The following is a 24,129-nucleotide window of genomic DNA, read 5'->3' as shown; positions in this document are numbered from 1 at the left end:
CTTACGCGACGTACGAAACACTGGGTAAATGCACCACTGAAGCTTATTTTGGTCTAACCTGATTCGGCTTGGGGCTGGCAGGGAACCAATCACAACCATAGAGAATAGAAGTGAGCTGCCAAGAGGTTGCTGGCGAGGTCGAGCGACGTGAGAGCTACGCAAGACAAACAAGATGAATTTTGTTCTCACGAATTTTAGCGTTGTTTTTCCTTTTTCAAAAAGATAAAGAATACCCAATAATTCGTTGGGGGATCAAGACTCCCATATTTTATTTCCTCATTAAAGTATATTAATTTCTCCTTTATTTGGCACATGATTCCATATTTGTAGTATGGCTGCAGAATGACGACCTGTGTGCTTTCTATGGTAAGATCATCTCCAGCAATTACTTTAAATTTTCATCATCAAAAACACTATTACAGCATCTCTTTTTTTTTTAAAGCTCCAGTAGCTATCTTATTTTTAACCTTCTGTTCCACTTTTTCTTCCGATCCCGCTGTCAGCCTTTTTAAACAGTACATCTGCAGTGTTGCTACAGTACAGACTTTGTTTCCTTCTTCCAGTCCACTGACAGTCTCTTGAACAGCGCTACTACAGTACTGGTTCATTGCTGCTACAGTGCCCCCGATGCTACAGTAACGCCGCATATTTGTAGGCCTATTTTCTCTCTCTGTAGTACTGTAGCACACTGAAGCACTGAGTAGCGATTCTGCTGCAGATGCTACAGTATCGTAAACAGTAACCCCGCAAATCATTGTAGCACCGAATCTGTAAATTTGCTTCGTCTGCTGGAGGTGGCCTTTTGAGGCTATTAGTCACGATCTGTGTGCTATTTTTAGCAATTTTCCTAGTTGGGATGCATTAAAAGGCTTCATTTGCTGTTAGCAAGCTTCCTATCATCTAACCGCAAAAGGAAAAACTTCCTATAATGGTAAAGGCACAGAAGACTTCCACTCGTAGTTGAGGAAAGAAAAAACACCGGACAACGCTGCTGTGGCCATTTCTGGTACCGCTCACGACTGGACGCTGCCTTTGTCATGCCGGAAATCATTTGTGTGGCTCTTGTTCATACATACGTTTTTTTAAAATTAGAATCCACATCACTCATACACACCACACACACGTACACATCTTAAACACACATTAAACTCATAGTGTACAAACACGCATATCCTACCTAATACATATGCATATACGTATCCTAGTATATGCCTCATGTCAATGTATGTACCGATGCGCTACTACGTGAGAGCAGCCGCATTGGGAGAACAAGATAGGGTAATAAGATCTAACTACTGATATTATATACTGTGGAGGTAGGTAGTAAAATAAAATCTTGTTACCGATAATAGTGCTATTACCATACTCATCCTATTTGAAGTATTTCATTCTGGCGAGCTCTGCTGCAATGGATGGCAGAGGGTCCGTAGTACCCGAAGCACCGGAGTGATCCAGTAGCCCTTGGGGGGACCACAAAAGTGAAAGGCAACTATGGGTGCTGCAAAATTTTTATTATGATATGGATCTGGATCTCACTTTAAGACCTTATATTAACAATATATTATATCAATTGTAATAACTAATATTCACTGACACACGGCCCTATCTTACTATTTAGTTAGGTAATAAACATTGTGATCGCCTAGGGCCTTCCATGCTTTAACTCTGAACAAGTTGTCACTTCTGTCGCAATCAGCAAATACTAGTGGCAGAAGTATACAGCATATTATAACTATAACATACAAGTTCAGAAGCAGGCCAAACAAACATAGACTATAAAATCCAGGCTGAAATATCCGTCTCAAACTACTTGAAAACAAAAGGAAGAAAGAAATAGTTTCCGATAAAGTCTGTCTACAGCGGAATTGGGGATAACTACAGTTTTTCTTTTTTGCGGGAATGATAACTACGTTTTTTTTTCTTGTCAGGTACTCCGGTAGGTAGCAACTACATCCATATCGCCACTGATACCATGGGCCACTTCCATTGTGCGCTGCAGGAGAGGAGACGAAAATGTCCTCGAGTTGGGTTTTTCCTTTTCTTTTCTTTTTCGCGAAGGACTTTTTCTGTTCTTTGAGACCAACCGGGCTGACTGGGCTGAGATTTCAGGGTACCTACACACAAACGCTTGTCAGGCATGATGCTGAAGAATCTGACTTTCGGAGGAATGAAGAACAAAAGGAGTATTCAACACGTTGAGAATGAAACTACGCATGTGCCGATCTCAAGTACTGGGATAGCCTTACGATTTGCATGGAAAGCTTTCGGTGATAAAAGAGAACGGAGGCGAATCATGGAGAAGAGTTACCAGCATCTCACTCTGTTCTTCCGCCCTTTTTCACCCCGGGTAAAAGAAAACGAGAGTAAAATATCGGACACTGAAGCTCTGCTCGAACAAGCCGCCCATTCACGTGCTGTCCTACGCACAGCATCGTGCCTCGAATAAAACGGATCATTATACCCAATACAATCCTGGAGGCAGCACCGGTCAACAAACCAAAAGCCCGATTAGCAGTACGATTAGCGGGAACCAAGTTTTTTTCTTTCTTTGAGAAACGAAGTGTTTGGGACTAGAACATGCAGAGCGAAAGAGATGGCGTTCAGCAAGAGGGTTACCCCCTCCATCTCTGTCAAAATAAATAACGTTTTAAAATTAAACAGAAATATTAGAATAAAAAATAAAATAATCATCCTACTTTCTTTCAATACCATTTATTACATAAAAACCGATATTTACATTAAGAAATAAGTTACTTAATAAAATAGGTAAAATTGAAAAACTTTGACTAAAATTACTCTAAAATGGTAAAACGTAATGTAGTTTAAACATGATAGAAAAGACTAAAACGTTATCTATTTTATAACGGATGGAGTACTTTTCTTGGATGGCGTCTAACTCAGAATTCCTGCTAGGACTTTATAACGGATGAAGTCTTGAATCACCAAGAAGTCGAGAACCACACAAGGTTCACAAAAGCGTTGAAAACCACTCGCATTCGTGAAAACCGGTCAATTCGGTTACACCGTATTTTGAATTCAACCGGTTTTCGAATTTAAATTAAAAAATCACAATTTTTTTTAAAAATACTAGAGACAATTAAGCTCTACAGTGAAAAAAATTCAAAAATAATATCATTTGCATCATATTTCATGGAGAGAGAGTTTGAAAAGAAAAAAAGAAAAATGCTAAAATGGAATGTATGAACAAGATGATTTAACCCATCACGTTAAGAAAAAAAATTTAACATAAAAACACATTTTTTTTATATATATATGACGTATCTTAATAGAATCTTTAAAATGAGTTTCACTTAATTTAATATTTTATTAATTTTTTCATAATTTTTATAAAGTTCGCAAACATAAAATGAGCATGTTAAGAAACAATATTATAATTAACTTTTTCATATCTGCCATTATTTTTACTACATAAAGTATAGTATAAGTAAAATAATAAAAATAGTTTAACTACTTTTAGAGGTATGGTGGGTGAGTTATAAATTAATCTAGTTACTACACATTTACACAATCATACATAATTCATGAGTTCATATATTTTTAAAAGATATAGGATCATGTAAGAAGACTAACAAAGGTTTCATGATCTTTGTATTAGCAAATATTTAACAATGCATTTAACTAGGTTTAGCAAATACACTTTCTTACATAAAATATATAACTTTTTTATAAGTATAAATATTTTTATCATGCAGATCATGTTAAAAAAACAGCAAAATATATTTCACTTGGTTTGAAGCTCAAATGAATTAATTATCGATTTTACAAAGTTGAGCTATTTTTTTATTTTTCTGGAACTTCATTGAAAATCAAGAAAACCTTGCGACTTTCGTGAGAAATCGAGCGGTTTTCGACCGCAAACAAAATACGAAAAATACGATCAGTTTTCATTTGAATTTGATCAATATTCGGTTAAATTCGAGCGGTTAACAAATATTGATTCAAACAGTTTTTTTTACAATTTACAAATTTAACCGAGTAAATTTAGCCTCTCACCGAATTTTTAACGGTTTTCACAATATTCACGAATTTCAGAAAATCGCCGGGTCTTGGTTTTCGACCTCAAACGAATTTGTAAACCTGTAACCACATCGCTACACCTATTAACCCATCCCCGTCCGCCGTTTACCCCGTAAGCTTTTTAGCTGCCGCACGCGCACGATAGCTTTGATTCCAACATCAAGGCTTCATTTCTCGAGAAGAGCCCAGTAGTTTTGTAGATTAGGTTCCCCAGCACAAGATTATCAAGTAGTGTAGTATTGTAGAGCGTATAACAATCCTATTGACAGTTCCACCGGTAAAAAAGCTGTTACCGCACTTGGACCGTCGGGGCACTGACGGATATCCCCGGAACGAGTGAATAATCTAAACGACTACGGGCACCGCACCGGAGCGCAAGCATCATTTGTTACAGGCGCATAAACATAACATGAAAAATACGCTACAGTGAACCCAAATCTTCGTATAATAATAGTAGTAATAGTAGTAGTAAATCGACTAGTAAATATTACCTATTTTCCTTTCGCTAGGCCGCTACTTCGATAGCAGTTTCTAACTTGGCTGCACGAGGCAACGAAATCCACCCAGGCACCACGACTGAAAACAGTTTACAGCAGAGGCACGAGATACGAGTGCTGCTTTCGCTATTTATATGAACACTACGCTATTTCGCTTGTTTATCCAGTTGGGGACTTGACGGTACAAATGCTGCTGAAGATTTGAATTGTCAAATTTCCGTTATGATTGCTAACAGTGCATCAGCTAATCGACTATCGGTTCAGCTCATAAGGCAGCCGTAAGCATAGCCCTAGAAAGCGCATCGATGTGGAGTCGTTAAGGTCAAATACCCAGAAGGCAGCTACCTAATGCACCGTGTGTCCGCCTCCCCGAACACACTACTCTGGGGTTGCCCTGCATGTTTTCCTCTGCACCTGCCAACCCCACGCTCCCTGCCTGCAACCAAGCTGCCCTGCGGCAGGTGATGGCTCTGCTGGTTGCCACCAAATGCCAGTTCGCATGTAACGTGAGCAAAGGAATGGTCAAGAACAGCCATCGTCGGCAATCAAGGTAAGCTCGTTCGATTTCAAACTCGCTTTTGGCCGTTACATTGCTTTCCAGTTTGTGAGTGGAACGAGTAACTCAATACCTTAACAGAATAAACGAGAGGCTCGGGGTATAGCAAAGGATGAAGTATGCTACTAGGGCTAGGGTGACCTGGATAGCACAATATTGCACAATAAGGTGCTATTGACTATGATTGTTTTGAATTGATGGACGATCCTATATGGAAATGCGTGCTAAACCGAGTTTCGCAGACGTCAGCAGGGTTCGCAGAGGGAAATGAAGCACCATGTTGTAGTATAGTTTCTCATCGTAGCATGAGAAATTTATATACCCACTTTACCATAAGGACCAAGAACCATGTGTTTCAAGCTGGTGAAGAGTGCCTTTTCGTTTCGATTTGTTTCCAAGTACCCCAGCTTCTCAAGTATAGATATCACAAAGCCATTACATTAAAGATGTTCATACATTTATCATCAATTAAGGAGCTAGTGTTGCCTCAAGTAAGCTATGCAGTGTTTTAGCATGCCTTTATCTACTGTAATGCTTAAACACTCACTAGTCTATCAAAGAAACTATAGACCAAACTAAGCAACTCGATCAAGAAAAAAAATGCAAAAATCAGCATACTATGCAAGCATCCTCGCAAAAAAGAAGTGCACACAAATGGTCTTACTTAACAAGGACATATATGTTTGGAATCGTTACCAAAAGTTTCACTGGAAGTGATCTAAACCCTTGGTTTATGTTTCATTCCTTTTACTTCATTTTTAATGTGTTAGATGTGCATTGTGTCTAATACCCTAAGCCAACTTAACACTACCTTGAGATGCCTAAAAATGGTCATTTCAGATAATTGCTCTGTTGTTAACATTGTTTAGAACTAACTCTTTGCAGGAATTACAATTTGAGCTTAACAAATGCATGATATTGTTAGGATTAAGTTAACAATGATTAGCTGAACCTTGCACTTTAGCAGATAAGATATAGCAAACAACAGAAAAATATATTAGATGCAGAGGTGCACGTACCTGAAGCAATAACTTCGTCTCATGGCTGATTTCCAGATCCACGCTGTATCTGAAGCAGTAGGCTTTGTGCTAACTGGAGGGTTGCATGGTACTTCTTGCTTTTATCTGCCTCCTCAGGAGCTTGTGCAGCACCAGGAGCAAAATTTTGTTGATTTTGCCCTTGAGAAGAGAAATCCTGACTTCCTCTATTAACATGCAATGGCATAGCATGCTGGAGCTGGGCCAAACTTCCCATCTGATTATGTGCTGGAGAAGGACCATGGTTTACTTGGGGAATGGGAGGGACTGGAATGTTAGCATTGCTGACCTGAAGGTTCGAATGACCATAGTTGCTTTGGGACGCATAATACTGCTCCGGCTGATACAATTGCTGGTTCGTCTGTGTAGACAAACTGTGTGCACCTTGAGATGGTAACATAGCAGAACTGTGAGGTAGCGTAGGAATTGGAGGTGGTGGTGGTGGTAAGTTCAAAGTAACTTCAGGGTTGTAAGCAGTATGTTGTGCTGAGTGCTCCTGAGCACCCACCATGTTCCCAAAGTTCAAATGAGCAGCTGAAGCTTGCCTGTTGAACTGCTGTCCTGGCTGCTGAAGATTAGCAATCTGCCCAAAGGATGGATTCGAAGCCATTGCTTGATTTTCAGGTTTCCATACTTTAGAAAGTGTAGATGCATCATGCATCTGTGATGACACCTGTCTGTCTGTGGAGTTCATAGGTATCTGACCAGTTACCAGAGTTGATGATTGCACACTTGGCATAAGTTTAGCTAAAGTAGCCATAATATCAGGGTTAAGTGAAGATTGTACTTGCGACCCTGCTGTTTGATTGGTAGAAAAACCTGCAAGAGCTGGCTGAACTGCTTGGCCTTCATCCACCCGAGGCCTTCCATGTATTTGCCCCAAATGATGCATTGAATCCTCACGCAAAGATCCCCGATAATCAGAGTCCAGATGGCGGTTGTCATTAGGGGAAATGATATTATACTTCCTTTGCAAAGTAGACACAGTTTCCCTTTCATCATAGTATGATTGTAGCTCTGGTCCAGTTAACTGTGGCCTCAGTGCAGCAGCAGCAGACATTTGTGGAATGTGCAATACCACACCATAAAGGCGCTCTGGACCGTCAACTTGCAAAACATTTGTCAAGAAATCGGATGGCGGTACCAAGAATAAAGTAGTCCCTGCATCGACTTTTACAACCCCTGCCCGGCTTTTCGAGCCCAAATAGTGCAAGAACTCAGTATAAGAAACGAAGTCATCTTCGCTATCTGGTAAGAAAAAGACAATTTCAAACCCAGTAGCATCCGCATAATGCTTTGCCAGCATATCCAGTCCTGTCCTAGCAGAACAATTAATAACATCTGGTCTGCAAAATTAGTGGAATAAGTCAAGATCAACAACATGCATAATCAACTTTACAAAACAATAAGAACTGTGTGGTGATGTTTGGACTTACAGAGTTATATCAATGACCTTCCCTATAGGCAAACAACGAGCACGACAAACAGGAGATCCACCTTTGGCAATACTACCACGCCAGAAGTGCTCAAGGTATGATGTTCGATGCACTGCGCCCTTGACTCGAATAACAGGGCTCGAGCTCCCCTCAGCGTGCACAGAGCTGCCCTGATGACGGAACCCTACGGAAGAAATACCTGCACTGCCTGCCCTTACTGGGTCAGCACCAGCATCCAGCCTCGTTCTTTTGGCTTCTCTTGGATCCAATGGTTCAGGTGGCGGAAGGATACCACCAGTAGTAGATACACCACCATAACCAGAGTATCTTGGTCTTCCTCCACTAGGCGGATCATACCATTGCAAAGTACCACTGCCAAGACCAGGGCCATGACGACCATCATTGTAATACATCTCCGATCTAGGAAACCCAGCAAGCGAGTTATTCGGTGCAAGCTCACTGTTGGAGAAAAGAATCTGAATCCTGTGATCATTGAAAAGACGACCATCTAGATTCTTCTTAGCGTTATAAGCTTCCGCAACTCTTGCAAACTCAACAAAAGCATACTGCCTTGATTGGAAAACTTTTGAGTTCGTAACCACACCATATGCTGCCATGGCTTGCTGAAGCGCCTCCTCATCAATAAATTTATATGAACCGGGAAAACCAACCCAAAGAACATTGGTTGGCTGTGCTTCTCGCATTCGTATTCCAGCGGAACCCTGGCATGCAAACAAAGCAAGATAGTAATCAACATCGGCAGTTAAAAGAGAGAAACAACAAACAATACAACAGACACAAGTATATCTAAACAGAGCATACCTTTGCAGGGCCAGTGCCTCTCTTTTCACCCGGTGGCCCTGATACTCTACCATTGAAGTTGCTCGCCTCTGACCATTCCTATACAAATCAATACAAATAAGTTGTGGTGAGATAAATCCCTTCATAAACTTTTAACAGAAAATTACAATTCAGCAATCCAGTCAACGATAATGGATACACACCGCTCTGCCCTTGGACCTCTGGAAATCAACACACAATTCTGTGCCACCTAAAGTTTTTCCATTCAAGGATCTGTGTGCAGAAATTGCGTCTTCGAGCTTCTCAAAATCAATGTATGCAGAAGTCTGATCACGGGAGAATGCAACACCTTCAATTTTTCCAAACTTTTGGAACTCCTCCTCTAGCTCCTCCTTTGAGATCGATGGGCTAATGCCACCAACCCACAGATTCTTAACAGCTCTGGCCTGTAAAAACCAAATCAACAAACAAAATCCATATGAAGGCATGGTACTCATTTCCAGTTCCAGCAAAACAATAAAGATACATTGTCCTCACCCAACCATGCATTACCATGAAACAACTATAAAATTACTAAGTGTTACAATAAATCGTGCCATACAGGCTGGGCACTAAATCTTCATATCAAGTTACAGACTTACAGTGCGACTTACATGAAACGGCGTCCTCGTGCATAAATCATCGCACAATACAGCCAAAGCAGCACTACTGCGTAAGCAATTGCATCCAAGAGAAAGGAACATCTAATACTAAACAAGGACCTAACCAGCCCGGTTGCAAATAGATCAGCACAGCATACGGCCAGTTTTCCTTGACCAACACATCAGCAGCTCCAGATTGCAGACCAATCCCTCTTACGTGACAAAATCACAAAATACACGGACCTAAACCCTAGCTACCGCAAAAATCACATCGCGGAAGCACCAACCGCAGCAAAATCACAGGGGAAACATAGGGAGGGAGGGAGTAGATCCCGGTGAGAGCAGAGGACAAGAGAAATTACCGGCCGCGCGAACTCGGTGCGCATGGCGGCACCCTTGACCTTGGCACCCCGCGTCGCCTCGACTGCTGCGCGGGCCTCTGCGGGGGAGCGGAAGAGGACGAAAGCGTAGCTACGGGAGCCGGCGCGGGCGAGGGCGCAGTCGAGCGCGCCGTGCGGTGCGAACAACGCCATCACGTCGCCCTCGCTCACATGAGAGGGCAGGTTTCCCACCCAGAGCGTGTTCGTCTCGGGGCCCCCCGCCGTAGCGGCGCCCCCGCTGGGGGCGGCTTCCTTCGGAGGGGAGGCGGAGGAGGGCGCCTCGGGGGAATCCGCGGGCGGCGGCTCCGACGACATCGGCGGCGCGACGGGGAGGGAGCGAGATCACGGGAACCCTAAGCTTGGAGCCCTGGATGGGGAATTTCGGGTTCCTTTTTTTTTCGCGCGCGAGGGAGCGGGGTGGGTACGGCGGGTCGGGTCGGTACCTATTTATGGGCCGGGTCTGGACGGTAGCACGCGAGTCCGGGCCGGGTCCGAAAATTTTTCATCGTTAATATGGACTCCTTGTTATAAGAGCAGCTAAGCCTCATGTGACTGCGTGTTTATTTCATAAGTGCACCTCTTATAATCATCTCTAGCTGTTTTTTTATTTTTCTCATCATACTTATCAAAAGTGATGTTCTTAATTTTTCGTAACTCACACTGTTTTGGGATATCTCTTATTTTCTCCACTTTAAAAGCTAGCTCTCTAAAATTCTTCTTTACATGAGCAAGATTTTTTTTTCACGTTTCATCTTCACTCCACATAATTCTCTGCTGTCTACGTGCTATAATAATAAAAGCTAGATGCTATCTACCATCAGAGATAAAATATGGTATCATCTCTTTTTTACGATCTATGAGACGACTAATATAGATAGATAGATAGTCTAGTTGACTTAGGGAGAGAGCGGGTGCGAGAAGCTTGCCGAGAAAGGAGAAAAATTGGTGATGTGCAGGGTGACACGAGATAGAATGAGTGCAGTGTTACACGAAGTTGAAGGCGGGAGGAGACGGAAGCAAATTCTATAGGACTCGATCTAGAAAGATTCTCTTATAATTTCATCTATCCAGTGATCTAATAACTGGACTAAAAAAAGAGTGAACACATATCACTACATAAAAAAAGATCTACCTTATGAGAGTTCTCGAAAAGAGCACGCCAGGAGGTCAGGAAGAGAAACGCCAGCAGTAGTTGGAAGGCACGAGATAGGATGTGTAGTGTCATGAATCGATGTCTGCTGGAAATGTGTTATGCGATACTTCTTGTCTTCATCACGCTTTTTTTTTTATCTTTTATCTCCCTTCTTTCGACTTAGTGTTATTTGTTGACCCTTGTATTGCTTTATCAAGCATGTCTTATTTGCATTAATGCGTACGTCTGTGCCTGACATCTAGTGCGTCTTAGACGAGCCAGATGGCATTGGTGTTGAGGCGATGTATGTTTGTTTTTTTGATAGAATTGTGGAGAGCTATATGGTATGGTCTAGCTGAACGGAGCTATATTTATTGAAAAGAAGAGTATTTGGTTGGTTGTATCTGTCTAAACAAGTTGAACTGAGTTTATATTTGATTAACCGAACCTGAGATTGTATGAATGGATGCAAGAGTTGATGTTGTGATTGGTTACTTATATAAAGATAATTGAGCCTATATTTATTAGATCAGGTTACAGAGACTCTCGATTCAAGCTAAAGACGTATATTTGCATCTGCCAGATCAGACTAGAACGGTAGATACGAGCAAGCAGATATATTTTTTTCTAAGATTATACTACCAAGCTAGACTTTGACAAATTCGGACAACCAAACATACTCATACTTGCTTAAGAGGCATAAAGCCTTGACGCTATATCTTAGCCTGGTATCAATAACACCATTGCTCGTAGTAGCGTATGTTTATTGTCTTTGCTCCAAGGAGGATCAACCTGTTACGGTTGCATGGAACCAAACATGCCAAAGTTATGGGCCATGTTAAAGAATTCCGGTCATCCATGGACCTACGAAGTAGGAACATAAAGTGAACATGTGCATATGCGATACAAGAAGGCCATAACAGGATAACAAGAATCATTTAGGAGAACTAGAATCGCCTTTATATATAAAAAAAGGCATCGAGTGTATCCTCCACTCTCAAAAAAGGAAAAAGTGTGTCATTCACTCTAGAAAAGAAAAGACGTATCATCCGATTTAAAAACTTACCCTATCTCTTGGTAATCTCTGCTACTTAAAAATAAGGTTGAGCATTCCAGCAACACTTATTGCCACTTGTGTGACTGCATGTATGTGCCTATATGGTGGGCGATGGCTGAGGCTAAAAGACCAATGCAAAGATATAATGTGTCACCTTTATTTTTCCTGAATTTGTGAGCCGTCCGATGTGGACAGATGTATGGCCTAGATGGCTTAGATAGGCAAAAATCTTAGGGAGGAAGGAGAAGGGTAGCGTCAGGAGGATGAAGGGTGTTTGGTATGAGATAGAACTGAGTGCAATGTCACGAGGGGTTGAAGACCAGGAGAGGCGCTACCTGTGAGTTCTCAAAGAGAAAGTGGAAGGTCGGAATCCTTGGCGGTTGGCACCATTATTTTTGCTGATGCGTCTTGAGTCGTGGTGATTTGGCCACAATGACACCATTGCTCAGAGTAAATTGCGTTCATTTTGTTTTTCTCTGGAGATGAACACACCCAAAAGGCCAAAACTATGAGCCCTGCTAAAGAAGCTCATCCATCCATGCACGTACGAAGTAGGAAGAGAGAGGGCCACAATAGCATAACATGATACTGTCCACGAGAGTTAGAATTGCCTCTCTACAAAGTCCTTAAAAGAAAGAGAAAGTGTATCCTTCACTCTAGAAAAAAGCAAGTGTATGTATCGTCCGACTTAGAAGTTAACCCTCTATCTTGGTATATACTGGACAAACACCACTCCATGCACCTGCATATTTCTGCTTTTCATGCAGAATGTCTACGGTGTGGTGTACTGGTGATGGTTACTGATCAGTAATTTGGACATGATGCACAACTGTTAGATTATTCCCATTCTGTCACTTGGCATGACCATCTACGCAAAAGATTGACAATCATATGTCGCTATGTTGGAGATGGTCTCGCCAACATCGTTATATTATTAGTGAGTTATGGATGCCAGGACTAACAAAACCAACATCTGGAGTTGTTACAATACCGTGAAAACGTATCAGTGAACTTTCTCCATGTTTGGCTCGTGAGAGCACGCGACTACCAGGAGTTGAGCTACTCTGAATCCTCCAGCACTGAAGGCAACGACGTTGGTCGGCGACAGAGAGACGAGAGAAATAAAGGCATATGATTTACATAACTTTGGAATCCAGCTCTAGGCTGATTTTTTTACGAGGCCGCTCAATGTGAGAGCCCAAATTCGTGTTGTTTACAGTATATAGATGCTTTGGCCGTTTAGTACGCCATGGGTGAGCATAAAACACAGGCAGGCAAAGTGTACCGCCAACATTGTGAAATCTCATACTACAGAACGGAACGATGTTTACACCATTCATAACTTTTGCATAATATCTTCTTGCTGTATGTCAAATCACAAGTTCTAACCATCAGTCAGCAAGGCTTCCCAGTCCACAAAAACTTTTTGAACAAGAATCTGAAAGAACAAACTAAAATTCGGGTAAATTGTACAGGACACGTTAGCTTAAAAGAACTAGACATTTTTACAGATAGAAACACAATGGCGACACATCCTTCAAAAGTATGCGAAATATGTTCTAGCCACGAGGCATCAAAAAGTCATGGTCATGGATGTCCGCTCTAGGATATATACGCCTTTAAAGAAGCCGGCAAATTTCCAACAACTCTGTCTGCTAGCCACTTGATCTTGACAGAAGCCATAGTGAAAAAACTGTCAATTTCTTCCTCGCATTGCTCATAGACAATGAAGACAATGAACAAGGATGCCAGTACTGCATTCGGGAGAGAAGTGAATCAGATGATGAATTCATGTTATAACAGTAAATGAGCAGTTGAGCACAAAGTAAGTGGCAAAAGATAACCCCTTACCAAGACCCACCAGAACTCTGAATTGAAAGTTCAGCATTAGTTTGATACTGTACAAAAATGCAAGTACCTGAAACATAATGAAGAAAGTATGGATCAAACATTTATAACACAAAAACAATTGTCATCATTGTACCATCCTTGCAACAACAGTTGCGTTCTCTCAATCATGTATTGATTTATTATGTATTTACGGTACAGATTTCTTTAACTTGAAGCCTATCTTTTGGTTGAGGAAAAGTTGTAGCTATTTTGTGCATCCTTTTGAACACTCTTAATCAGGATTATTTAAGCGGGGTGAGTTATTCACCAACTGAGATGGAATGCATGATTCCTTCTGACAATCACTTGACCAAGTAACTTACAAACATCAACCAAACATGGTGAAAGAAATTATCTCTTTTAGATACAGCAAGACAGTTTACCCCATATAAATTGCTTCTAAATTCTAACTCAACTAAACCCAAAAGTATACCAAGTTAATCATAGACTTGAATTGCTTAACATGACTGCAGGAACATCCACAATAGTAAAAGTGTGCACATATTAAAATTTCTTCAACCCAACTTAACATAATCCTATAACTCTCAGAAAAACAAAAGATGGTTTATGATTATGCTACAGTGATAGGCAGCTGCTATGTGGGCTCAAGGAGCCCGAATTCACCAGGCAGCACCTACTGGAAAATGTGCACATCACTTGGGGTATTCTAATAAAATAAAGCTTCCAGGACACACTGTTCTCAACAAAGGTGGACACAAACCTTTAAAAGGATACTCCAGTCGTCACCTTCCGCTAGTACCCTCAATTTACGAATGCCCCCATTCCATGCAGAAGCCAGGCACATAAGTGAATTCCTCAACGCTGAGTGTGATACTTCAAAATAATCAGAAGTAACCTTCTCAACTGTAAAACCAAACCTACAATAGGAGTTCAACTTCGGTACTCAGATATAGTACACTACAAAATCTTTTGTGTGAATTGGGGAACACCCATATAAGATTAGCCGACTTATCAAAAGAAGCTGAACATCACAGAACTCAAACCAATATGCGTACACTTGTGGAGGCAGCACACCATGGATGAAAAGAGCAAAGGAGATCACTAGAAGAATTTTGGCAGCTGATGAAATAAAAGTTCTATCTGAAAGCAGGAACCAGTAGAACAGCAGAAACAATACTGTGACATATGAAAAAGTTCTCTTTTCATCCCTCCAAAGAAGAATATCAGCAGCTGCAGTAGAAAGGTAGCAAGTCAACAAGGCAAAAACACATATAAATCACAACAAAGTGATGACTAAGTATAACAATGAAAAACGTTCTATACATAACTGTATCAGAAAATTTTGATTTCCCAAGTTCTAGTTCAAACAATTTGGTGGCAAACAAAAAAGATCAAAGCTACTTTTCTTAAGGAATCGATTATATCACCGGTTCCACTGCCTAGCAGTCTATCTGCTTTCGATGATCCACAGGAGCCTTGTTGCCTTGACAAACCGAAATTATCTGGTAGTTCCGAAAATGACCCAACAGTTCTCATAATGCCATCCTGATGCATTTTAAACATTAAAATCCATTAGTAGTCAGCATCCACATTGTGACAAAAAAAAACTTTGTAAATACCTCATATGCTTTTATGAGAACAATAGATCAAGCAATACAGAAGGGGACTACCAAACAAATGATAAAGGAATAATAGAATTGGGAAAACAGGTAACATATATGATCACCAATACTGCATGGTACGAAAACAAGCTCACCTCCAATGATACAATTGGGTAGTACCCAAGTAATCTTCTAGCTTTTGAAGTGTTGAAAGTTCTTGTGCATGACAAGAAGTATATTGTATCTGGATGCAGAAGTGGAGTGGACAACATTTGAAAACCAAGCCTGTGGTGAATCATATTGGAGAACAAGGCTGCAAACAATAACATCTTGGCAGGAAGATTAATCCTGGGCCTAAAATGGAAGAGAAACCACAACACATGTTAATTTCACAAGTTGCCTTCCGAGAATAGAGAGGGAGAGAGAGGGAGAGAGAAATACCTCTGACAACCCATGGCTTCCATTATGCAATTCATAAACTCCCATGTTTCAATAGGTTCGTCATTGGTAACAAAAAATGTCTGCAAAATTTAGTGCACAGATTCACCATCAAAGTAAGATTATCAAAATATAGCCTTTTAATGTGTACAAGTGTACCTTTCCAGCAACAGAAGCTGCATTTGAAGACAAAGCTTGTTCAGCGCAAATATTGGCATGGGCCACATTTTCCACGTAGGTAAAGTCAGACATGTTCCTGCCACTACCTATTACAAACTGAAAAGAACTGCATAAGAAAGCTAGTATTTCATAGCTCGAAGCTTGGGGGTACCAGCCAGAGTTTGCACAGGCAGCAATTGTGTCAGCTAAATGGAGACTGATAATTGAAAAGGGAAAAAGCAATAAACACACATTGTATCTGCCCAAAAAAAAGTCCAGACTGCTCGTCCAGCTCCAGTAGTGAAATATTAAGACTACAGATACCATGTGATTAAAGCAAAGTGGCCCATTCTTTAAGAACTATAAGCCAGAACCAACTGGAAGAGTAGCTAATGTAACATCTTGCAGATCCATTATTTCAAATGGCAACTAAGACTTCTTGATCTTGAATCACTATTGATCACCAAAACAAAGGAATGACGGAAGAGTTACCACCAACCAGGTAGACATGTTTTCTAGCATAGTCTTGTTACCACATTAGTACAGACACATGTAATTCACCATATTATAACCACATAAAACTCAGCACCACGAATAATCTGCGTTGCATCGGTGTCCCCTTAGATCCACTCAGTTTATTAATCATGTCAATACGGAAACATACTCTAAATCTCTTGCAATTATATGTAGAGTTCTTCGACAGAAGAAATAGGGGTGCCAACATCTGAATTGTGAAGACAAGCAGAACATAAACAAGCAAATTTCAGTTTGGAATACCTTGCCAAAGGAAGACCTTGCATATCCAGCAACGAACCTCACTAAGGTCGAGTCCCGAGGCCCGAACAGATTGCTCGGCCGCAGCACGCACGTCCGCATCCCGTCCACTCCGTCCGCGGCCAGCACCATCATCTCCACCTGCGCCCGCAGCTCGCTCACCGCGTTCCCGAACTGCGTCCACAAAAGCCAAGCATCCGTCACTCCTCCACCACCTCCAAAACCAAGGATCCCGAAGCCAGGCAGAGCACGACGAGGAAATGCTTTGCAATGCCGCGGGTTACCAGACCTTGTCAGGGTAGGGCGTGGAGTCCTCGTCGGAATTGACCACATCCCGGGCGCCGGCGGCGACGACGTCGGCCGAACCGGTGTACACCACCCTCCCCACGCGGAGCACGCGGCAGACGGCGAGGAGACGCCTCGTGCCCTCGACGGCGACGCGGTGGAGGGAGAGGAAGGACCCGTCGCTGGAGGCGGCGGAGGTGGGGTCCACGTGGAAAACGGCCGCGGCGCCGGTGAGGGCGGAGACAATCGCCGCAGGATCGGAGAGGTCGACGGCTAGGTGGTAAACGAGTTGGGAGGCAGGCGGAGCGGGCGGCGGCGGCGGGGACGAGGAGGGGGAAGGGTCGAGGACGGCGACGGCGGACCAGCGGCCGGAGGCGGCGAGCGCGGCGGCGAGGTGGCGGCCGAGCAGGGTGGAGCGGCCGAAGGTGACGACGCAGGTGGGCTTGCGCGGGGCTCCGGTTGAGCTCGGGCCGGGCTCGGCGGTCGCCATCGGGGGTGAGGTGGGATCGGAGTGGGACGGAGGTGGGGGACAAGGCCGGATCCCCCGAGTCAGAGTAAAATGCGTGGCGTACAATAACATAACGACAAACGCTGTAGTAATGCACTGTTCATGGTGTTACTGTGCTGATTTTTAATGTATCAATAGTATTGTATCGCTAAATCCGATCCATTCATTTTTATCCAACGACTGGTAACAGGGTGAAACATCCGATTTCACTCCACTGTGACGTCAGTAGATCTCCGTCCGACGAAATGGGGAAGTGATTTTTTTGTTTCGGATTTCTTTAGCTGTATTTGTTTTAGTTTTTTGAAAAATATTAATTGTATGTAATAGTAAGTACATTTTAGACTGAAACATTTTACTATATCTAGGTTCTATATGGCTCGATACTTATATAAATGAATATTTTAGGACGTGCCATGTATAAAAAGTGATGTTTTAAAATTTGTCACCTATACCACATACAAATCACTCGAAGTTATATCACGTATGGTGAGATATGAGTAGCAAATCGCAAAGTGTCAATTTTACGAATGGCAAAATATAAAATTCCCTTTGTATAAATGGATACAAGCTTAACTAGAATATGAATTTATAAAGTATGATATTTATGTGTGTGTATTTTAGCCTAATTAAGTCGAGCTCCAATAGCTCCTGGATTCCAACCTTTCTTTTACAGCCCGAAGTTGCTTTGCGCGAAACAGCAGCTCGCTGGTTTAAATTTTGACTTACTGGGTATGGACATGTCAAGCCAATAATTTGGTCGGTGAAAAGGCATTCATAGGACAGATCAACGGTCCAGCATAACAAGAAGTGCTATTTGGTTTGCCACCAAAATTTTCTCACCAAACCTTATCAAAGTTTGGCATTACCAAATTTTGATCACCAATTTAACCAAATGGCAAGCAAATGAACTAGCATTGGCAAAGGAGAGAGATCAGAGTTTAGTAGCAAACCAAATGCTAACCAAATTGTCAACACCACCAAATTTTGGTAAGGCAAGCATGGGAAAGGTTGCTTGCAAACTAAACACATCTCTTCTCTAGGATCTAAAAGCCGTTCAGATTGCCAGGGAAGTTCCAGAAGAATCACGACGTCTCCTCTTTCGGTGATGCATCACATCGAGCATGGTTTCCCAAGACGTGACGTAAAATCCAAGTGTGGCATTCATGCCATCAAGAAAAGGACGCCTATAGGTACCTTTCATAAGTAACCTATAATTACATTTCCAGGCACTGTAAATTTGTAATGTTGATTCCCCAACACTGAATTCATGCAATGTCACTGCGACAACACATTCGGCAAGCACTCTCCAATGTAAAATAGATCTCAAAGACAGAACAACAAGAACTGAGATTAACTATCGAATGGATAACTCGCATTTTTTACAGAGTAGATGATAACAGAACATGTTTATTTGTCATAGACAAAAGAATCAATGGCTGCTATAGACAAGCACTTGCACTGCCCAAGCTACATACACTCGACACAATTTTGCCGAAGCATTTCAAAACCTAGCTCAAATCTATATACCTTTCTTTCCTATTTTTCTTCTGTTTTAGGCGCTATTTGTCCGCTCTTTAACAAGATAGATGGTCAAGTCACAAGAATTTCCTTTTGTTAGTCAAAAGTTATCTTTTGCTCGACGGACAACTTCAAGCACACGATCTTCGTCGAAATGATCTGGAATGGATAGAGTTCTCTTAATTTCTGGATTGGAGGTCCGCAAGAAAGGATTGCACTGCTTCTCTCTCCCAATTGTTGTTGGCACCTATTAAACATGAAACTTGGATTAGGGTCAGGCAAAAGGTGGAAATATTGGTCAACTTAAGTATTGTTGAGTAATCCCATTCCTGAAATAATGAATGCACCATGCACTCTGAAATGTTCATAAGAAAGAATGGATTCAAGAAATTTCAAGTAAATGAAGCAAGAAATACATAATATCATGTATAAGAAACATTTGCTTGTCACGAAGACTGGGAATAAGCCATATTACCGTGGGTATATTCTTATTGCGCAGATCAGCTGCATTTGCAGCATATTCCTGTAATTCTTTATTTCCTGGTTCTACACTCAAGGCAAACTTTGAATTGCTCTGCAGAGAGGTACTTCAAGCATTAAATAATGGATCAATGCAGGAAATTTCTCGACCTGAAAAGAAAGATTACTCACCAAAGTATATTCATGTCCACAGTATACTTTTGTCTCATCAGGCAGAGCTATAATTTTCTGGAGTGAAGAATACATCTGCAGTGCGATAAGGATAAAATAGTCACATATAAATCTCAATGATACACGGAAAACTATTTCATACCTTCTATGAAAATGAAAATGTATTGAGCCATTGGCAGATCAATAAAACCACAAAGAGTTCACAACCTTCTAACTTTCATTAAATAATTCATGTCCAACGTGTCAGTAGTTGGATTTGACCACAACTATCCCCATTTGATGTTCAAATAGATGCAAGTACAATACCGAACACAATGCAGAAAGAACTCAGTGGTTCAAATATTTCATAATCTTTTTTTTTCACCTTTTATATTATGTATCTTGCTTACTCATTGCTGACGAGTTCTAATAGTTGGAGTTAAGAAATAAGTTAAATTATATTGAAAAATCAGAAGCTCCAAAAAATGTGTGTTAATCATAATGAAGAGACTTCTTTGCTGAAGTAAAAGCACTGCAACGGAACTAGCTTGTTAGTCCAGTAGGGAATGAGAACCTGACATATGAGAATTGTAACCACCTTCATACAATATACATGTATATGAAGGTATATGCGAGCCAGTAAAAAAGAACCTGCTGTGGAGTTCCTTCAAAAAGCTTTCCACATGATAGATTGAACAAGGTGTCACCAGTAAATATGGCTCCAGAACCAGCGAAATAATAGCACACATGACCTAATAGAAATACAGGGAAAGTCAATGAAGTGATTAAAAACAAAGTTGCATTAGTAACTTCTTTTGCCAAAATAAATATAAGGTGCATATAAGCATATTCTCTGTTTGCTTTTCCTATGAAATACGACGAGCCTTGATTGATTTGAACATGTTTTATAAAAAGTTGCCACTAGTTATAGATTTTCACAGGACAACAAGAGAAAAGCAGGAGAAAACAGTCATGCGTGCAGATGTGGTAAGGAGAGCAATCTGGAAAGCAATGAAGTGAGAAATTCAGTGTGTTCCTAGTGTAAGTTTTTTCAATGAGGGGGGTATCGCTTCGTGCTCCTAGTGTGAGTACTTTCAAGATTCAGCATATCAGTGTGTGTGTGTGTGTGTGTGTGTGTGTAAGCCTGTGTGTACATAGTAGGAATTACACTATTCAATTTAGAACACAAGATAGAACATAAGATGACTTAGAAGAAATTTGCAATTAAACACCTGATGTATGTCCAGGAGTTTCCAGTACAAAAACTTGATGACCTGCAAACATCCATGTGTCACCCTCCTTAAGAGTGATGTCAATGCCAGGAATTCTATCCTTATCCTTCTCAGAGCCAATTACCTAGGAAAAATGTATATAATTGTTAGAAGATGATAGCAGACAATGTCATTGTTCATATAGTAACATTTAAAATTAGGTGTTTCAGGTGGTAGGAGCATCCACCATCCAGTGGAGACAACAACAAACCAGACTACCAGAGGAAAACATTTGTATCAAATAGTTTCCTTCTATTTACCTAAAAAATCGTCGAAAATTAAATTTGCTACTGTACACAGAAGTCACGTTCAAGCTTGAGGAATAGTCATTATTATCTACTTGATTTCAAAATTCAGCTACAAAATTCAATCTTGAAAAATTATTTATCTGCTTGAATTTAACAGATACATCACTGATTCACTGATAAGAATAACATACGGTAATCTAAAACATTCATGACTAGCTCATCCTTGAGCATAGCCATTTTGGCTTTAGTTTAGCTCATAACAATACACATTTGATTGCATCAAGTACTGTCAGAGTCACTGAACAATGGAAGAAAAAAAGAAAGAAAGAAAGAAAGCAAACAGCCTAAATGTATACCTTTGCACCATATTTTGCTTTCAGCTCCAAGTTTCCACCAGTATGGTCATAGTGATGATGGGTGTTCAGTATATAGGTCAAGTTCTGGTTTCTCCTTTCCAATGCGTTTATAATAGGCATAGCCTCAGAAGGGTCCACGACTCCAACTGTTCCAGTATCAACATCATGCAGGATATATGCATAGTTATCTTGAAGGCAGGGTACCTGCACAGAAACCATGATAGTTGCTGATAAATACTTAGGGACACTCAGTAGTATGATTGAATGACAAGAAAGATCAACGGATAGGAAGATAAGTAATATGTAAATAACCGATAATAAGATGCCTTTTGAAAAATGAATTGTTTCTTCTTCTTTTCCAGTTTTCTTATTTGCAACAACATCTGTTATTTATCTATGCTCTCCATTTAATGATCTAGGACTAGGAGCCATGCTGTTCCATCTAGGAGGAGGAGTCAATCTGTGTGGAAGAAACTACGAACAGATGATGAGCAAATCATGTGGCCCACCAATATATGTTTGACAGTGTCAGTCAATACGATAACAGTCTAAGGTGTCCAATGCATATCATTGTAGTTAGGTAGAGGATAGAGAACAACAAAAAAAAAGCGAGGCAAGAATAAAGGAAGAAATAATGACGTGGGAAGCTTCTTTTCATGAACACCAGCTCTTGCCTAGAATGGGCTTATGGCCCGATGTTCTTTCTACAAAGAGATGCCATCCAAATGTGAGAAATTCATCACAACTGGTTTGAAAAATCTCCCTCCAAAGAACTGTTTTTTACTGCTAACTTCTCTCCTACATAGCATTGCTCTGTCAATATAGCAACGAGGCATTTACATCGATGAGCAACATCAACACTAAATTTGATATATATAAAAAAAAACCTTATTGGCTACGTAGGGGAATGATCATTTCAGACCACTCACAAGCTCAACTTGCAGCGACGAGGAGACGCTGATCATGTTGCAGAGGAACCGTCCTGCGCCGAACACCCGCCCCACTCCTTGCAGCGTCCTCAGCGGCATGACCAGCAGGGTACCAATTCCATACAGCAGCGGCTTCCCGAGCCATTGCTTCCGCGCGGTCGGCAGCAAGGACGGCTGCCCCCTCATCTGCAAAACAATAACCCAACCAACATTTTTCACAACTCACAATTCCGTGATTCAATAACAGACCCAGCAACTCGGGCAGCGAAATTGCCTAGACTAATCCCATCTCATATTGCGCAAATTCACACAACTAATTCATCGCATAATTCGACGAATCTAACAAGAAAGAAGGGCACTAGGGAAATGAGTAAACAACTGCGTATCCCAGCAATAACGCGAGAAACGAAGGTCCCGAGTGCAAAAATGCCAGTTCCGCTCGCACCGAGGCAGTTGCAGCAGCGACGCGTTCCGACGGAAACCCCAGCCCCAGATCCAAACCCTCACCGATAGCCACCGAAAAATCGCGCGAGGAAGAGAGAGGCGATGAGGGAGAGGCGACCGTGGGGGCGGCGGAGGAGGAGCAGCGCGGGAGGGAGGAGGCCACGATCGAGCACGCCTTCGACAGCATCCTCATCCCCGCTCCTCCTCTTCCTTCCTCCCTTCCGTGCCCGCAGCGCTGCCGCCGTCCGAGGAGACGAGACAAGGCGAGGCGTGGAAGAGAGAGAGAGAGAGAGAGGGAGGACGGCAGACGGCACGGCGAGTAGTGGGAATGGAGAGAGGGAGGGAGGAAGGGAGGTTTTGGCCGGCTGTGATGGTGCTGGCTCGCCCGTGCCGGGCCCACACGGACCGGGCCCCAGGAGGTATTATCTGATCAGAGCCGTCCACATCGAGATCGACGGCGCGGCTGGCCTGCGAAGCGGTGCGCGCGTGGGGCCGACGTCATGCGCTGGTGATCGTTCCTGGGTTTGACAGTTGGACGGAGCCGCGTGTTCTACAAAGGTGCGGTGCACGGCCGGCGCGTACCATATATTTTGCCGGGGAATTACGCCTTCCTGGCTCCCTGGCATTTTGTACGTATAAGGTGTTTGGTTCCCGAATCTCCTTATCATGACTTCGCGGATAAGTAGAACCTTAATAAAAACTTGTTTAATTAGTTATTTATTGTTATAGTTTGTTCCGTGTAAATATACAGTTTTATTTTGATTCGAGAGTGAAGCTTTATTTAATGTTTTTTTCAGCCATCTTATATAGATATGTCACTTATTAGTATCATTAAATTATCTTTATATGAGTAACTAATTATGATCTTAATTTTTACATCCGTTTATATGACTTTAGATTCAATCAAACAAATAAAAACTCTAAATCTATCCAGATATAATCAACTAAATATTCTTCTTTTTAACAAATATAACTCCATCCTATTTTCTTTCAATCTACTTATATAACATAACTTATAAAATCTCATAAAAAACAAACATAACCCTAGTGCAGCCACCAACCAAACCAACTATTCCCACACAAATAAGACAAAATCCCTTGATAATTTCAGCGAAATTCTTGTGAATTCGTTTGGTTCTAAACGGGTCTCTAGCATGTTCGTGGTGGTCCTTTTTTTTTTCTACCCTTAACTTTCTCGAAATGAGAATTTTTTTTGTGGCACTTGTTCGTCAAAACAAGGAACGGTGGTCTTTTTTTTTCGTCTGCCCTTATCTTTCTCTCAAAACAGTGGCAGAAAAGCTGTCATCCATTAAAGAATAATAGAGTTTCTTATATTAATAGAGCAACTACGGAGTAAAAACGGCAGGGAGCCATAGCTAAAAATAGAACAACCTGGGATGACTACAAACAAGAAAAATTAATATTAAAAAATAATATATATAGGTGCAACGTCGTAGTAGGCTTGGAGATTTGGTCATCTCTGTTCCTAGTTTTGTCGTGACATTATCTATAGAAAAAAAAACTTGAACCAACTACAGACTC

The 24,129-nt window shown here is 41.5% G+C and overlaps 3 protein-coding genes across 8 annotated transcripts; all 3 read right to left on the bottom strand.

Annotated features, from left to right (window-relative positions):
* Positions 1-1,703: 1,703 nt before the first annotated feature.
* LOC133901354 (flowering time control protein FPA-like) lies at positions 1,704-9,800 on the bottom strand. 5 transcript variants are annotated; one of them, XR_009906716.1, is made up of 7 exons: positions 9,369-9,800; positions 8,569-8,811; positions 8,387-8,464; positions 7,565-8,286; positions 6,111-7,474; positions 4,530-4,614; positions 1,704-2,114 (listed from the first exon to the last, which is right to left on the bottom strand). XR_009906716.1 is itself a non-coding variant. In XM_062342703.1 (6 exons), exons 1-5 carry the CDS (start codon positions 9,699-9,701, stop codon positions 6,130-6,132), a joined length of 2,721 nt encoding a protein of 906 aa, XP_062198687.1. In that variant the 5' UTR covers positions 9,702-9,800; the 3' UTR covers positions 1,704-2,114; positions 6,111-6,129. The 5 variants fall into 5 exon arrangements, 3 of the variants coding, with proteins under 3 accessions (XP_062198687.1, XP_062198689.1, XP_062198686.1); XR_009906715.1 differs by lacking the exon at positions 4,530-4,614 and adding an exon at positions 2,309-2,472; XM_062342703.1 differs by lacking the exon at positions 4,530-4,614.
* Positions 9,801-13,014: 3,214 nt separating this feature from the next.
* Positions 13,015-17,258, bottom strand: LOC133902206 (3beta-hydroxysteroid-dehydrogenase/decarboxylase-like). The gene is made up of 10 exons (XM_062343803.1): positions 16,688-17,258; positions 16,402-16,572; positions 15,625-15,741; positions 15,469-15,548; positions 15,183-15,381; positions 14,854-14,971; positions 14,482-14,656; positions 14,187-14,343; positions 13,427-13,493; positions 13,015-13,329 (listed from the first exon to the last, which is right to left on the bottom strand). The coding sequence occupies exons 1-10, from the start codon at positions 17,171-17,173 to the stop codon at positions 13,178-13,180; spliced, it is 1,722 nt and encodes a 573-aa protein (XP_062199787.1). The 5' UTR covers positions 17,174-17,258; the 3' UTR covers positions 13,015-13,177.
* A 1,265-nt stretch (positions 17,259-18,523) lies between these two features.
* On the bottom strand, positions 18,524-22,939 carry LOC133901808 (probable hydroxyacylglutathione hydrolase 2, chloroplastic). 2 transcript variants are annotated; one of them, XM_062343314.1, is made up of 8 exons: positions 22,589-22,939; positions 22,144-22,329; positions 21,215-21,418; positions 20,572-20,695; positions 19,991-20,091; positions 19,361-19,435; positions 19,185-19,283; positions 18,524-18,956 (listed from the first exon to the last, which is right to left on the bottom strand). In XM_062343314.1, the coding sequence occupies exons 1-8, from the start codon at positions 22,778-22,780 to the stop codon at positions 18,810-18,812; spliced, it is 1,128 nt and encodes a 375-aa protein (XP_062199298.1). In that variant the 5' UTR covers positions 22,781-22,939; the 3' UTR covers positions 18,524-18,809. The 2 variants fall into 2 exon arrangements, with proteins under 2 accessions (XP_062199298.1, XP_062199299.1); XM_062343315.1 differs by having other exon boundaries at positions 22,706-22,936.
* Positions 22,940-24,129: the final 1,190 nt, after the last annotated feature.

The sequence above is a fragment of the Phragmites australis genome, chromosome 20 (genome assembly GCF_958298935.1).
Source record: "Phragmites australis chromosome 20, lpPhrAust1.1, whole genome shotgun sequence".
NCBI lineage: Eukaryota > Viridiplantae > Streptophyta > Magnoliopsida > Poales > Poaceae > Phragmites > Phragmites australis.
The sequence above is the reverse complement of the archived record's forward strand: the minus strand, read 5'-3'. Positions and strand labels throughout refer to the sequence as shown.

Excerpts from the sequence above, each read along its gene's own strand:
- LOC133901354 (XM_062342703.1), bottom strand. The coding sequence starts at position 9,701 with ATGTCGTCGGAGCCGCCGCCCGCGGATTCCCCCGAGGCGCCCTCCTCC. Across the intron at positions 8,287-8,386 it reads GAGGCACTGGCCCTGCAAAG|GGTTCCGCTGGAATACGAAT; the intron begins GTATGCTCTGTT and ends TTTGCATGCCAG. Across the intron at positions 7,475-7,564 it reads AAGGTCATTGATATAACTCT|ACCAGATGTTATTAATTGTT; the intron begins GTAAGTCCAAAC and ends CTAATTTTGCAG.
- LOC133902206 (XM_062343803.1), bottom strand. The coding sequence starts at position 17,173 with ATGGCGACCGCCGAGCCCGGCCCGAGCTCAACCGGAGCCCCGCGCAAG. Across the intron at positions 15,382-15,468 it reads GAAGCCATGGGTTGTCAGAG|GCCCAGGATTAATCTTCCTG; the intron begins GTATTTCTCTCT and ends CTTCCATTTTAG. Across the intron at positions 14,657-14,853 it reads ACTGCTAGGCAGTGGAACCG|CTGCTGATATTCTTCTTTGG; the intron begins GTGATATAATCG and ends TTTCTACTGCAG.
- LOC133901808 (XM_062343314.1), bottom strand. The coding sequence starts at position 22,780 with ATGAGGATGCTGTCGAAGGCGTGCTCGATCGTGGCCTCCTCCCTCCCG. Across the intron at positions 20,092-20,571 it reads AACTCCTGGACATACATCAG|GTCATGTGTGCTATTATTTC; the intron begins GTGTTTAATTGC and ends TATTTCTATTAG. Across the intron at positions 19,284-19,360 it reads GTGGACATGAATATACTTTG|AGCAATTCAAAGTTTGCCTT; the intron begins GTGAGTAATCTT and ends ACCTCTCTGCAG.